Source organism: Stegodyphus dumicola, chromosome 2 (genome assembly GCF_044657685.1).
Source record: "Stegodyphus dumicola isolate Sdum_Otavi_A_Nest chromosome 2, ASM4465768v1".
Classification (NCBI taxonomy): Eukaryota; Metazoa; Arthropoda; class Arachnida; order Araneae; family Eresidae; genus Stegodyphus; species Stegodyphus dumicola.
Genome location: NC_140769.1, coordinates 201473922 through 201490663, shown reverse-complemented (window position 1 = coordinate 201490663; position 16742 = coordinate 201473922). Strand labels below are relative to the sequence as shown.

General features: G+C 33.7%; 1 protein-coding gene across 5 annotated transcripts in view; it reads left to right on the top strand.

Moving 5' to 3' along the window:
* Positions 1–16742, top strand: part of LOC118187984 (calcium-activated chloride channel regulator 1-like) — a 101217-nt gene that overhangs the window by 12580 nt on the left and 71895 nt on the right. For all 5 annotated transcript variants that reach the window (XM_085811633.1, XM_085811631.1, XM_085811632.1 and 2 more), the window contains 2 exons: positions 254–398; positions 11801–11903. In XM_085811633.1, the coding sequence (XP_085667759.1) occupies positions 254–398; positions 11801–11903 (248 nt within the window). The remainder of the gene's footprint in view (positions 1–253; positions 399–11800; positions 11904–16742) is intronic.

The following is a 16742-nucleotide window of genomic DNA, read 5'->3' as shown; positions in this document are numbered from 1 at the left end:
AACGAAGTTTGATAGATTTTGATGTTTGTGGAAAGCTTCCAGAAAATCTAATCCATCGGTTAAAGATGTTTTTAATAAACGAATGAAAAGGAAATTTAACAGTTTAATGATGATTAATGATACAGTTTTGTTTTTCCTGATGAACTACTCATTTCTTTTATAAAAAATTAGAAACTTTTACTCTCACTGATGATAAATTATTTTTCTATTTCCGGCTGTACCCAATTACTATCATTTTCTCTCTTTTTAATAGAACTGGCACTTCAGTTCGTTCAGCAATGGTCAATCTTTCGATACGGTGTCTTTGAAGAAAATCCAGATGCAAATAATGCCTGCTTTGCTACAAGAAAGAACACATGGTCTCCAGTTGGATGCTACAGCAAAAAAATAGATTACGAGTAAGCAATACATTTATACCTTTCTAAAACTTTTTAAACGGAAATAGTTTTGGAAAGGTTGTAATATCCTAGCTAATTTGGAAGTTCTTGAGGGTTAGTTAGACTATTGAATAACTGTGTAACGACTTATGGCAGAGTTCTAGTCAGAAAGAAATCCAAAGAAGAGTTAAATTTACTCTTTATTCCAACTCAGAAAAAAATGAACAGATGACCCTTTCTCGGGGTTACAATAATCCTCCACTTGAGCTTTAACTCAAGATATAAAATGAGAACTAATCTAATATTAACTCAAATAAAACCAGCCTAAAATAAAACACAGAATTAACTAACAGAAGCGGCCCTATTTTAAGATCACGGGCGGATACAAACAATACGGCAGAATAATAGTAAGATTAGACTATTAGTAACAACGATGGCCGGAAAACAGAACACTATCTCCTAGACTCTTCTAGTGAAGTAACCCAGACATCAGTCAGCTTAAATAACGGTTTCTACCCCATTTGCATAAAATGTAACCCTGAACACACTTTCTTGCAGGAAAATGTAGGTGCGGAACGAGAAGGTAAAGAAAAGCCGTTAAAAAAAAAAAAAAAAAAAAAAAAAAAAAAAAAAAACACCTATTAGAAAATTAAAATAAATCCCTACAAAATTAGATCTAATTCAGAACTGCCGTAAAGTATCTATTTAATATATATACATATATATATGTGTAAAATATAAAAAATACGATGGCTTTGCTCTACGCGAACAGGCAACCTCTAATTAACTTTCCGCAATTTAGGATCTCCGTAGACCAGTACCTTCGAGAACATTCGAGCTTATTACGTAACCACTACTATAAGTAACGAATGCGGGCCATTTTGCGGAAAGAAGCTTCTCTCTCCCTGTGCTGTTAAAACCTACGCTACTGCTAATTATTAAAGCTGTGATATTTCGGCAGTCGTGGACATGAATGACGAGGCTTGGCATCAAAGTCCAGGCATTTCTGTAGCAGAGTGTTAAGACGGCATCAAAAGAAGGCACAGGATTTCACATTTTACTATTCCATATCTTTATTTCAATTTCAAAAGCATATCAATATTCATTACTAAATAAGATTACTTTAAATTTACTGCATCATAAAGGAAAGGAAGATGGGAGCAGTAGACTACGTTTTAACAGCACAGGGAGAGAGAAGCTTCTGACTGCAAAATGGCGCGTATTCGTTATTTATAGTAGCGGTTACGTAATAAGCTCGAATGTTCTCGAAAGTACTGATCTAGGGGGGAGATCCTAAATTGCGGAAAGTTAATTAGAGGTTGCCTGTTCGCGTAGAGCAAAGCCATCGTATTTTTTTTTTATTTTACATCTTTTGCTGATTATGACCTTTTAATACCTGATCTAGATCTAAACCCTCACTATGACAAATTATTTTCCCGATCTTGACCTTTTATATTTTTCACATAATTTTAGAAAAACCAAGCATTCTCTTTCCTACATTATTTTGTAATAATTTTTTTTTTCTTTCTTCTTGTTGTAAGGTAATATTCATTTCTAGTTTCCAAAATTCTAGTAAAGACTTTAACTTGGTCATACAAGTTTTTTGGTCTTAAATTTTAATTTTGTAGAATTTTGTATTTTTACAAAAACACTTTGATACAATGTACAATTACAGAAACCAGTTACCTTCTATTAGGCAACGGAGGTTTTTTTGATATTTTGTACCTAGCACCCTCCAACCATCAGCAAGCTACTCAGGCTGATCTGTTGGAGAGGACATGCCAAAATTTTGATTTAAAGTGTTAATGTCTTAATTGTATCATATTATTATTTATATTGAATTGTTTTCTTAAGGTATTATATCATAATGTTTTGAATTGAATTTTTAAATCATGTTAAGTTAGAATACAGCGCCACATATTGGGGATATGGAAAGAAACTCTCACTTGGCCATCTGGATTCGGCTAAGCAGCATGCCAGAGCATGTATTAGAATTGAATTTAGTTAATTACTGTAAATAAATTAGTTAGTTCTTTTGGTATACAGTCCACTCATTAGTTTAGAATCACAGTACATGGTCATAGTAGCCGGAGAAATGAACAAAATGCTGGTATTAGGTAGAAATAAAACTTCGTTAAAAGCGAAACTAACAAGATTAGAAAATGTAGTGAAGGAATATGATGATAGTTCGAATAAAAACGAAATTCAAATAAAGTATAGATCCATTCAAAGCATTGAAATGGATATTAGAAACTTAAGGTATAGATATTTCGAAAGCGTTGATGAAAAAGATGTCACAGCCATCGATGGAAATTGCCGAAATTGAAGAAAGAACGAAAGTTCTAGAGGTAAGAATTGTGGAAATTCTATCATCTATCGCTCATTCTGAACATGAAAATGATTGTAATAAATTTGATCGTAAACTACAAATACGTTTGCCAGAATTACCAATTCCTAAATTTTCTGGTAAATATACCGAATGGAATAATTTTATGCTTCAATTCGAAAACATCATAGCAAATAACACGCAATTAACAGAAGTTCAGAAACTCTACTATTTAAAGGCTGCATTAATTGAAGCAAAAAATCTTGAAACTGTTGATGATACTTTCAATTCTCTATTTAAAGCTCTTCAAGATAGGTATGAAAATAAAAGAATATTAATTGAGATGCATATATAAAGTCAATAATGGATTAACATTCGAATCGTCTAAAGGACTGAGATATGTAATAGATAATGTTACTAAAACGTTAGGGCTTTGAATGTTTTAAAATATGAGAAAAATAATTTATCGGATATTCTGTTATTAAATATCGTACTTCAGAAAATAGATTTTGAAATGCGCAAAGAATTTGAACTCAGCATTAATGCTACGGAAGTTCCTACGTTTGATGAATTAATTTCGCTTTTAGAGAAAAGATGTCAGTTATTGGATAACATTAACCGTAGTACTAATAAAATGAAATATCCGTTAGAAAAAAGTTCGAAATCAAAGGCTCTGATGGTTAAAACCGATAATGTTTCGATTTGTGTTATATGTAAAAATAACAATCATCCACTGCATAAATGTGATTCATTTTTAAAACTCAATCCAAATCAAAGATATGAAATAGTTAAAAAAACCATAAACTGTGTCTAAACTGTCTCAGTAAGGAACATTAATCGCAAAATGCAATTATAAGTTCAGATGTTCGGAATGCCATAAAAAACATCATTCATTAATCCATCGCTTACTCAGAAATGGCGCCATCGAACAAAAGTTAGACAAACCAAAAACGGAAGCAACGAGTGACGAAATTATAAACAAGAATGCAGATGTCTCTAATAAAAATCAATCAAGTTGTCTTTTGACACGGAGAAAAAACGTGTTATTAGCGACTGCAATAGTATATATGCATTTCAGAAGGAAAAAAAAATTCCAGTTCCCGCAATACTTGATAACTGTGTGAAAGAGTTGCTAATTTGTTAAATATTAAGAAAGAAAGAATTTATGCATCTGTATCCGGAATAAAAGAGACCGTTATAAATATTAATTATCAACTAGATGTACAGATTTCGAATAAGGATTTAATATATGTAAGATCAGTTAATTGTTTAGTTATTTCTAAAATAACCAATGTAACTCCATCAAGAAGTTTAGATGTGCAGTCATTAAATATTCCCATTGATATTGAATTAGCGGATCCGCAATTTGAAACACCTAATAAAATAGATATGTTATTAGGGGCCGAATTGTTCTTTGAGATTTTAAAACAAGCATAATTTCAATTAGAAAATCAACCGTTGATATTTCAAGAAACAGTTTTTGGATATATCGCGTATGGTGCATGCAAAAGTAACTCAGAAATAAATTATTGTGGTTTGGTTCTAAATAGTGAAGAAAGAGTTGAAGAAATTTTGCAAAGATTTTGGGAAGTTGAATCCATTGAAAATATCGAGGATGCTTTGAGTGAAGAAGAAAAATAATGTGAAGAACATTTCAGACGAACTCACTATAGACAAAATGATGGAAGATATGTAATTCAGTTACCCATAAGGGAATGTGTAGAATTAGGAGAATCGAAAACGCTGGCTGAGAAAAGATTGCATCAAGTGTGGAATCGACTAGAAAGCGATTCAAATATGAAAACATTATATAAGAATTTTATCAAGAAATATAAGGATCTAAATCACATGGAAGAAGTTCAAGAAATTGAAACATCGACTTGCGATTATCTTAGTCATCATGGAGTTTATCGGCTAGAGAAAACCTCTACCAAGCTTCGTGTTGTGTTTAATGCATCAGCGGTTACTAGCAATGGAAAATCACTTAATTCAATATTAATAAAAGGGCGAATACCTCAAGAAGATTTATTTTCTATTATTATTAGATTTCGAAAGTACAGCTATGCATTAGGAGCTGATTTTCAGAAGATGTACAGACAAATACTTATTGAACCATCTCAACGAAATCTGCAGTTGATCTTGTGGAAAGAATCAGTTGGTAGTCATGTGCAGACTTATCATCTAAGGACTGTAACATACGGAATAGCAAGTGCACCATTCCTTGCAACAAGGGTCCTGAAGCAGTTAGCAATGGATGAAGCAACTGATTTTCCTCATGCCTCAAGAGCCATACTGAAGGACTGTTACGTGGACGACATTATCACTGGAGCTAATACGCTACAAGAAGCCAAGGAGTTGCAGACACAATTAACTTGTCTTCTAGAACGTGGTGGAATGCAGTTACACAAATGGTGTTAAAAAAATCCAGAATTATTGAAGAATAAAGAAAGTGCAACTCAGGATTACTTTTTTCAAGTTACGGATAAGCCTCAGATTAAAAAGGTCATAGGAATGTCATGGAATACGTCTACAGACTGTTTTCTTACGATTTAAATTACTTTACATTGAAGAAACAGGAACGAAAAGAGATGTCTTATCAACAATAGGTCGCCTCTTTGATCCGTTAGGTTTAATTGGACCTGTTACGAGAAAAGCTAAAATATTTCTACAAAAGCTTTGGCTTCTAAAATTAAATTGGATACACCTCTTCCTAAAAATTACTTTGAAGAATGGAAGGAATTTCTGCATAGTCTCAAAATAGTCAACGATTATCGCATCCCTAGATTTGTTCTAACCAGTGGATTACAGCACATAGAAATTATAGGATTCTGTGATGCTAGTCAGAAAGCTTATGGTGCTGCAATTTATGTGAAATGTATGTCATCTTCGAATGAATGTTCATCAAGACTTTTGTGCAGCAAGTCTCGCGTGTCACCTCTGAAGTCAATTACCATTCCTCGTTTGGAACTTTGTGGTGCAGTTCCATTGGTAAAACTAATGAAAAGAATATTAGAGGCCATTCAGCTGTCTATAGTCAAGGTGTATTACTTCACTGATTCGTCAATAGTGTTATCTGTTATTCGCAGCATGACTACTGTTCATGAGTGGTACCATGTTAGCACTCAGATTAATACAGCTGATTTGATATCACGTGGAGCTGAACCTAAAGTTCTTCTTTATAATGGTTTATGGTGGTATGGACCAACTTTCTTGACTAAGGAGAGGTTTTTGACTAATCCTTGTGAAGTAATTTCATCTGATATGGTTGATGTGGAATACGTCAAAAACTCAAACTTAAGGATAATGACTTAGTTAATCTAAATGTGAACTCTGATTCCCTTGTTTTAGATCATATTCTTAACATTAGTAATAACTATATTCGTATTATTCGTGTATTAAGTTTTGTTTGTAGATTTATAGCCAATTGTAAGGGAAAAAATTTAATAGGTTTTCTAACTGTTAAAGAATTGGATGACGCTGAGAAAATCATGATCAGGTATGTACAGTTACAACATTTTATCAAAGATATTCTATCTTTAAAAATAAGAATTGTGTTTCTTCCAAAGGTAAGTTAAAATTTTTATGTCCATTTCTAGATAATGATTCTCTTCTGAGAGTAGGGGGCAGACTTGGCAACAGTAATCTTAATTACAACCAAAAGTTTCCTTATGTAATGCCAAAAGATCATGTATTTACTAGATTAATATTTCAGTATTACCATGTTAAATATTTACATCTTGGCGCTCAAGCACTATTGCATCGGGTTCGTAGTAAATTTTGGGTTATTAATGGTCGAGATATAGCTCGAAAGGAATGTGTAACATGTGTACATGAATGCATAACATGTTTTAACGTTAAACCAATTGTATGTGAACAACTTATGGGAAATTTACCTGGTGAGAGAGTTATCCCAGGGTTTGTATTTAATACGTGTGGACTCGATTTTTCTGGTCCATTACTCATTAAGTATAAAAATCAGAGAAAGGGTAATTATGCAAAAGTGTACGTTGCTATATTCATATGTTTAGCTACTAAAGCAGTACATTTAGGGGTAGTAACTGATTTAACCGCGGATTCATTACTTGCTACTATTAAAAGATTTATTCCTAGACGTGGAAAATGTAATACCATAATGTCAGATAACGGTACTAAGATGGTTGGTTCAAAATCAGAACTAATGCATAGCTTAGTCCTTAAATATAATTCTGACATAGCAGATTTCTTAACATCTGAAGGTATAAATTGGAAACTAATTCCACCAAATTTCGGTGGTTTATGGGAAGCAGGTATTTTTAAGTCATTTAAATATCATCTTCAGCGTATAATCGGCAGTTATAAATTAACATTAGAAGAATTTTGATTGTTGTCATCCAAATCGAAGGTATTCTCAATTCTCGTCCAATTTTACCATTATCAACAGATGCAAATGACTTTGAAGCCTTAACGTCGGGCCATTTTTTAATTGGACATTCCATTACTTCATATCCTGAACCAGATTTGTCTCATCTTACACATAATAGACTTTCTAAATGGCAAGTTATTACCAAGTTCATTCAAGTTATTCGGAAACGTTGGCAAACTGATTATTTAAATCATCTCCAACAACGCACCAAATGGTTTATTAATAAAGAAAATTTAAAAGCAGCGTTAGAAAGGAAGATAATCTTCCCCCCTTTAAATGGTCTGTAGCTATAATTCTAGAAGTTTTACCTGGTAAAGATAATAAGGCCAGAGTTGTTAAAGTGAAAACATCAAATGGTGTGTATATTCGATGTATTAGTAAAATTTGTTTATTACCTATCCAGGATAATAATGCTTAGTTTACATTATTATGTTCTTATTGAAAATTGTGCTTTACATAAAAATGGAACTGTTTTAAAGAATAAGTTCGATTGTAGCCTAGTGAATGTTAATGTTCTTAAATGCTTATAATATTTTATATTATATTCATGATGAAAGATTATCTATTAGTTTTCATATTGTATTGGAGAATTAGTTTTTCTTGAATTGTTAAATTGTATGTTTGTTTGTAATTTACATGTTGAAATTTGTAATTTCAACGGGCGGCGGCATGTTAAGTTAGTATACAGCGCCACTTATTGGATATGGAGAGAAACTCTCACTTGGCCATCTGGATTCGGCTAAGCAACATTCCAGAGCATGTATTAGAATTGAATTTAGTTAATTACTGTAACTAAATTAGTTAGTTGTTTTGATGTACAGTCCACTCATTAGTTTAGAATCATAGTACAAATTACTTTAAAATATGTCAATGTATTGTTATAATTACCTACGATGAGAAGAATGAATGCACATAATACATTATTTATAAATTGTATATCTTCTAAGTTTTATATGAAAAGCAAATTTTAAATATCTTCTATTCAAAATTTATTATGGAACCATATTTATTGGGGAAAATGCATAATATTTGTGAACTTCCACATGATAAAAATTAGCTGACCTACTGGCATCAAGAGACTATAAAAAGTATTTCATTCGATTTCAACTATTTTTATAAAAGGACTTACAGTGTCTCACAAAAGTGATGGGACACTTATGCTTTACAAAAGGAAACTGTAGTAAAATAAATTAAAAAAACATGTAAAAATTTTTTGTGGGTGTGTTTCATATTTAAATTTAGTAACAATTATTACATAGCATACATTTTCTCAAAATATTAAAATATTAATTTAATGAAAATACAATTGTTTAGAACGGAGCAAAAAATGGCTCACATAAGTAATGGGACACTTACTTTTCCATCAAATATTTATCCAAAAATTTTGCTTTTTAAAAGGTTTTAATATTTTGTTGATTTCCTTTTACTTTTAAAACATGATTTTATCTTCTTCGGATGAATTCGACTAATTTTTTTGTGATTTTACCCCATTTTTCTTGAAGCACCGATTTTAATTGTTGTTTTGAAGAAATTGTGTGTTTGCGAAATCTTGATTCCAATTCTTGCCACTCTATGGGATTTAAGTCTGGAGATTGTGGTGGTGTTTTTATTATTTCAGGACAGTTATACAGCAGCCAGAGTCTAACGTTCAAAGCAGTGTGCTTGGGGTCATTGTCCTGGTAGAATTTAAAATCGTTATGAAGGTTCAATTTCCGTGCTGAAGATTTCAAATTTTGATTTAAAATGTCAATATACTTGTACTGATCCATTATACTGTCAATAAAAACAAGATTACTAACTCCAGTGGACAACATACACCCCCCATACCATAACTCCTCCTCCACCATGTTTTACTGTTGGCACCAAGTTCTGTTTGCGAAACTGTTCCCTGGGTTTTCTCCACACCAAGATTCTACCGTCAGAACCAAATATATTAAATTTACTCTCATCAGCAAATAAAACTTCATTCCAGTAATCAGAATTCTTATTTATGTTGGATTTTGCGAAAGCCAGTCTGAGTTTTCTATTCTTTTCACTTACGAAGAATTTTTTCCTGGCTGCTCTACCGTGATATCCAGCAGATCGAATTACTCTTCTAATAGTCTCAGGATTAACAATTACTCCATATAATGCTTGTAAATCAGCAGCAACTTTAGGACCACTCATTCTTGGATTTTTTTAAATATTTCGAACGATAATTCGCTTTATTCGATTGGATAGCTTTCATGGTCGACCAGGTCTTTTTTTATCCTGAATCATATAATTCTTTTTATATCGTTTAATGATATTGGAAGCTGTTGAATGACTCTCAAGTTAACTGTTTCAGCAGTTTCTCTAATAGATTTTCCACGTTCAATATGCAGATTAATAACTAATTTTCGAATTTCAGGCCAAGTTTCTTTTCAATTAGCATTCATGGCTGCACAGAGCTAAAAAACACAAAAATTCCAAAACAAACTGGAGAGAAATACTGCAGACGATTTTATAAATTATTGCCAATTGCTTTTAAGTAAAAATAAAAAACCCCCAAACATATTTTTATTGTAGTACGTAGTAGTATCTAATGGTGTCCCATCACTTATGTGAGCCATTTTTTGCTCCGTTCTAAACAATTGTATTTTTATTAAATTAATATTTTAATATTTTGAGAAAATGTATGTTATGTAATAATTGTTACTAAATATAAGTATGAAACACAACCACAAAAATTTTTACATGTTTTTTAATTTATTTTATTACAGTTTCCTTTTGTAAAGCACAAGTGTCCCATCACTTTTGTGAGACACTGTATGACTTCCATGGACATTTTGAGTAAAATTCAGGATTTTATGACTGTAATAGGTTCTATTGTAAAATTATATAATTCAAAATTTTATAATTATATGAGAAAGGTCCTGAGTTATGATAGGGCATAGTTAAAGCCTGTAAGCTATGTCCTGTATATTATTTGTCTTTCCTCATACTTCTTTCTTCACTAATGTACTAATGCTTTGCTCGCTCGGAATCTTGTTTTGAGGGGGGGGGAGATATAAAATAGAGAAAATACAATGGCTTTGCTCTACGCGAACAGGCAACCTCTAATTAACTTTCCGCAATTTAGGATCTCCCCCATAGACCAGTACCTTCGAGAACATTCGAACTTATTACGTAACCGCTACTATAAATAACGAATGAGCGTCATTTTGCGGACAGAAGCTTCTCTCTCCCTGTGCTGTTAAAACCTAGGCTGCTGCTCCCATCTTCCTTTCCTCTATGACGCAGTAAATTTAAAGTAATCTTATTTAGTAATGAATATTGATCTGCTTCTGAAATTGAAATAAAGATATGGAATAGTAAAAAATGAAATCCCGTGTCTTCTTTGGATACCGCCTTAACACTCTGCTACAGAAATGCCTGGACTTTGATGCCAAGCCCCGTCATTCATGTAATTGCATTTTCATTCTTCTCGTCATTGCATTTTCAATGTCGGGTAGTGTATAAGTCAAAACGTAAATTCAATTAAATTGAAGAAGCATCGATTTAAACATCAAATTATATTTTTCTTTATGAATTATTCAAAATATTAGCTAACGTTTAAAATCTTTTCATATTTAGATTTTTTAATATTTTAATAATCCGGATGAACGAGCTGCCTAGCATGGGAATTTCCATAGTTTTACGATTGTGTGGCGTGAATATGAATTCATTTCTTTTAGAAAGTCCTCCTCTCTTAAAAAGTCTTGATCTTTCCGAACCTGTTCTTTAGCCGAGTATCTGGTAAATGCCTGCAATACCCACATTTAAAATATGTTGACAGGAGAGCGCTGCAAGACTACATCCTACAAATGAGTGCAAATTATCATGCCTAAAAACCATCAAGCCAATGTACATAAATGGCTACTTAGTTGGAAAGAACAGAATCAGAATTTTGACTTGACGTCTATCTGCCGAAGAGAGGTGTAGTACCTAGCCCTCCTAAAACGTTAATTTTAAAAGCAAGCAGCACCCTCTAGGTTTAGGAAAACGTTAGTTGCAGACTGACTTTCGGCGGGAAAGGCGGGATGTTCAGTAGAGCGAATTATACAATCCGCAGTTCTATTCCTGTTAATATAGTTTTTTTTTCCTTTTTAGCACAAAGTGGATATTATTTACTTAGTGTATTGTAAATAAAAGGAAAAGACTCATTTGGTGTCCCTAACTGTGTACAAGGTACGGCACAGCCCACAATTGGATCTAAAAAGGATAGATGCATTCATAGAAGGCTGTCTAGGACAGACTGACTCGTACTTATATTTCACCTAGGGAAAGTCAGGAAAGTTTCCATGCACACAGCCCATTTACGTAATTTGAGCTCGGATTAAACTAGCTGCTTTACGCGACTTTAACGCTCGCTGCTGGTGGGTTTTGAGAAAAAAAAATAAATGATATCCACTTAAAGACCTTAGTCTCTAAATGGATATTATTTATTCTAGGGCTGGATCAGTTACACTAGGGCTGGATCATTTACATTAGGGCTGGATCTGAAATACGACATATTCTCTTTATATTTCAGTCAAGTGTTTTAAATTTACTGTTTTTGGACTAGGAAACATACTCATATCGCTGCAAATATTTGAAGACAACATAAACTTTGCTAATATCAATAGTAAAAATTGAATTTTGCAGAATTTTCCCTGTGGGTTTAAATAATTTATTTATCTTTTCTTTATTTAACAGAAACATAAATTTTGAAGATGGACTTCCAGTCTGTTCTTTTCCTGAGAATTTCTTCAACGAAACAGATTTAAAATCTTCCTTGATGTTCATGAATGTATCTAAGGTAAAATAATGATAATAATTTTCTGTCTTGAGTTGTAGATTTATTGAAATAATGAAACAGATAGTGAACTAATAGATGTAATAGATGCAACACAACCTTAACTCCGATAACTAGTAAAATTTAACCTTTATTTCGCTTCTTCAGAATTATACAGAATGGCGCATATTTTGTCTACAGTAGAAAAACGGTGAGTGCCTGAGTGATTTTACGTGGTCAGGAAGCAATAATACAAAGATAGACATTTATATAGTATATAAATTTAGGCAATACAGACATTAGTGAACCTTTAAATTACTGCTTTCTAGTAAATATCTTCTTTCTCTTCGATACGTTGTTCTTAGTGTTAAGGAAATGCTTCCCTAACACGTCTCAACATATCCTGTAGAATAGCACGTATTTCACGGCTGATCGCAATCTTATATTCATGAGTCGTTCACAAATGACGTCCAAAAATTTCTGTTCTCCAAACAATACCAGAGCAAATAATCTTCAAATATGAGGAATCGAGTCAAATCGCTAAAGCGAGAAGCCAGACGTGGAAATGTCTGTTGATGTACAGCCGGGTAATGTTCGCTGTTGAGTTGTCGTCTTGGAAGCAAATTGGATCCTCCAACAGTTTCGTCCTCTATGAGTTTCCTTCTTGCAACGCAATAAAAATCCTGTGACACCGTCTATTTGCTTGAAGGCTCCCACTTCTACAATACGCAGCTGTACCATAGTTCCCAAGCCTTTTGACTCGCAGAGCCCTTTTTAGAAACAATATCTTTGGCGGAGTCCTTCAGGACTCTGCCTGAAGATATTTCCTGAAGATATTTAGGAGTAATGTTAAGCAAAAAGAGAGAGTAAGTGGTGTAAACAACTATTTAAACAGTTGGTGCAAAATTCATGCCATTAAATAATAGGTTTAAAACTTTAAAATTTATCATGTTGTTTCAGTTTATTCTAAACCATTATCAGTGCACATGCTACAGTAAAAATCGGGCCGTACTCAAAAGTTCATTCAAAGCTAAATAAAATAAACCATGTGCGCGACAACAGATTTTACATTATTGGTGAGAGCAGCAATAAAAATATCCATAGAATGTTCTCAGTTCCTTTAGTTTTATTACCTGTTATTCAAATTTTATTATTAATTACAGAAGACAACGCCATTCTAATTTGCTGGAACACACCGTACTATAACAATAACTGGAACACACCGTACTATAACAATAAGCTTAAATTATAGTATAGTCCAAGTCATCCGACCTACGCTAATTCGGCCTTCCGTTTGATCGACGCGGTTTCAACACGAGTAAGCAGCGTGCGAACTTCATTGTTGAACCAGATTCTATCAGCATGAGTCACAACACTGCAGTCAGTATGTAAGGTATTTCTCCCGCCTTCTTAGCGTGCTTTCGTAGTGTAGTGGTCTGCACGTTCGGCACGTATTCCAGAGGTCCGTGGTTCGATTCCCGGCGAAGGCGTTGCTCATTAAGTCATCTACCCTGCTTAGAAAAGTCCCTTAATGACTCTACAGTGACGACCGAACTAAAAGACTGGTGGATGATGATTCTCTACATCCAGGATTTGGCGACTGGGTCTCCTAAACTCAATCGCCAGGGGGAGTATATAAGGTATTTCTCCCGCATTCTTAACGTGCCTTCATGGGGTAATGTCTGCCCGCTGTGCGCGTATTCCAGAGGTCCGTGGTTCGATTCCCAACGAAGGCGTTGCTCATTGAATCATCTCTCCTGCTTTCGGGGGGAAAAAAACGTAATGACTCTACATGCAGTCTGCACCTGATCAGTCTTCTGACAATGTTCGGCTTACAGTACAATATTTTTACGTTGTAGTTACATATTCTGTGTTCTGCGGTGCGTTGTAATAGCTTCAAAGATGGAAAAAAAAAAAAAAAAAAAAAAAGGCTGCTTCTATGGGAAAAGAGGCTAAAAGTTTTGAAGATATTGGATAAAGGTGAAACGTTATTAAAATGACGCTATTATAACGTAGGAACGGTCCGAGGTTCGAATCCCGCGAACGGGCTGGCTGCATGGGCGTTTTCATGGTTTTCCCCATGTATAAAGTGTATTCGAGCCAGTTTCCCTTAGAAAGTCCTCAACAAAAGCATTCCTAGCCTTAGGCAGATAGTCCTAATGTGCTTTGCCGTATTCTCACTACACCATAACGTAGGAAAACCGTAGGAGACTGGAAACGGAACCAAAAAGGTATAGAAAAGTAGTGTGATATAAAAAAGTGGCGAGTGACAACTATCGCTATAGTACAAAGAAAAACAATAAAAAATATTAGCACGAAAACACTAGAAGCTTTGTTTCTTTGATTTATTAAACACACAGATAAATGTGTCTCAATATCTGGATCAATCTTATGCGAAAAAGCTTAAAATTCGTAACCAATTTAATGAAGTTTGCCCTAATTTTACAGCTAGTTTTGCATGACTCAAGAGGTCGGAGGAAAGATATGGTATGAGGAGAAAAGCTTTGAGCAAAAGATGAGTCCATGGAAAGCTTCAGAGATATGTTTCATACGTTACTGAACAAGAAAAGCTTGATTGGTGGCCAAGTATTTATTTGCGATGAGACGAAACTAAATTGCGAAATGATTCCTGCTAAAATACTTGCAGATAAGTCTGAATTTGCAAGACCTAGCTTCAAGCGAAGTAAAGAAGAGTAAGGAATCTTATTGCCTACAGTAATGCCTCAGCAAACCTTAAAATGGAATTTGCTATGAAATGAAAATAAAAAAATTCAAAAGCTTTCAAGAATATGTCCAAAAATTCTCTTTCTGTCAAATATTTTAACCAGAAAAGTGATTGGATGAGTTTAGATACGTTTATAAAAAACGGTCTTTTAGTGGTTTTGTGCCACAGACTAACAAGCTTTTGAAAAAGAATAATTTGCCAAGAAAAGCGCTATTACTGTTGGATAATGCTTCTTCTTACTCGAATGAAGAACTTTAAGACGGAGAAATAAAACCATGTTTTTACTTCCAAATGTCATGACAATCTATCAGCCTAATTTATCAGCCTACTAAGAAAGTTTTAGAACTTTAGAAAGGAATTACCGCAAGAATCTTCTGTTAACTTTAATTAATTCTATTAATTGAATAGAAGATACGATGGAGAGTTTGAGAAGTTTGAACTATTGCCTATTACATAGTCTCAGTCGTCGGAAAGTCTCAACTCAACAGCAATTTAAAAATCGTGGAAAGTTTTGTTCAGTGAGAGTGAGGGGTAGGAAGAAGAATTTCCGGAAAATGTTGATCTTGAGAAAGCTAATTAGGAACACACGTTGTCTACGCTAAAAAGAGTGCCTGGATGTAATGAAGCAACAATGGGATCTTCAAAGATTTTTTTTTTTTTTTTTAAGATCAGCAATATGAAATAGCAGATGAAAAAAAATCACTAACATGCTGCTGAATGAGAAAAATGCAATTATTGAAAACGAAGTGACGGCAGAAAGCGAGGACAGAATTTCTCCCATCGAAGGACACGAAGTCGATAGCGTTGAAATACATGAAGTAGTTGGAAGAAACTTTATCAATGGAGGTTTTACTTCTGCAGAGATTGCGAGATCTGGTTAGAAGAAAACGTCAAACAGCTGGCAAACAAATGCTAATTACCAACTTTTTTCATCAGCTTTGATAGTTCTTTGTAGATCGTTCTTTGTGATACGAATGATACAAGCTTCTAGTTTGTTCAAGTTCGTATTTTTTGAAATAATGAATGTATTTTGTCACTTTAAATGTCGTATTTGTAACTTTCCACGTCATCCGACCTACTGGATCATCCGATTAGACCATGGCCCATTTAGATCGGATAATCAAGATTCTACTGTGCACATAACATAAAATAGCATATAAGTATTAATGAACCACCGGCAAGTGCATTTTTGCATTATTTTCGGGTTACCTTGTTGATAATATATACGAATTGTCTGGACCTGAATTTAAAAGGACTCTATATTTTTCATCTTATAAATGCAGCCAAATTCTGGTAGAGTGAATATCTGGCAGAAACATGATTAGGCTTTAAAACATGAATTTTAGGTCAATGTGTGTGTCAAATCTGTGAAGACCTCATATTCCGCTGAAATTAAGGCGGGTGTAACTTTAAGCTTTTTTTCCAGCATAACGCATTCACTATCCATTTAAAGTCATGGACCATTTTCTATTCATCTGTTTGAAAATAATGTTCAAACTTTAAGAAGTAGGAGAGCAAATCTCCTCCGGCGAATTTAACCTCAGAATGAGCTATACAGTTTTGGATTTATTGCACAATGCTAAATTAATTGCAGCAAAACAGCAACATCAATAGTTGTCTGCTAGAGAAGGCTCTAAATTCAGCTTAGTAGACTTCCGTTCAGAATGCAGTTTCTAGTTTTCTTATTTCGATTCTGGTTTTTGTCTCTTATTTATTTCACTCAATTTTTATGTATTTTATTTTCCTAAAGTTGTCTCGAAACCCCTAGGACGCGGAGTCCTTAGAACGTCGGGAAACATAGGTTTGGAATCGCTAATCTTTTTTATCTAACAATATTTTTTTAACTCCCGACCCTTTCATTGAAGAACACTGAAGAGAGGTCTGTAGTACACTAATTGTCTTCTAAATATGTAACACTGCCGCACATGCACGTATGCACGTGCATTCTGGGAGGGATGCTAACTGAAATAATTCACAAAAAGCACATTCATTATTGGTATAAAGTTCACAGTTATTTATTACTGTAATATTTTTAGATTTAATTTTCATATTTATGAAAACATTTAAGTCATTCACATGCTGCTGTTCAAATAATCACAAACCGTTTGTCAATCTGAGAATTTCCTGTTTTTTTATCC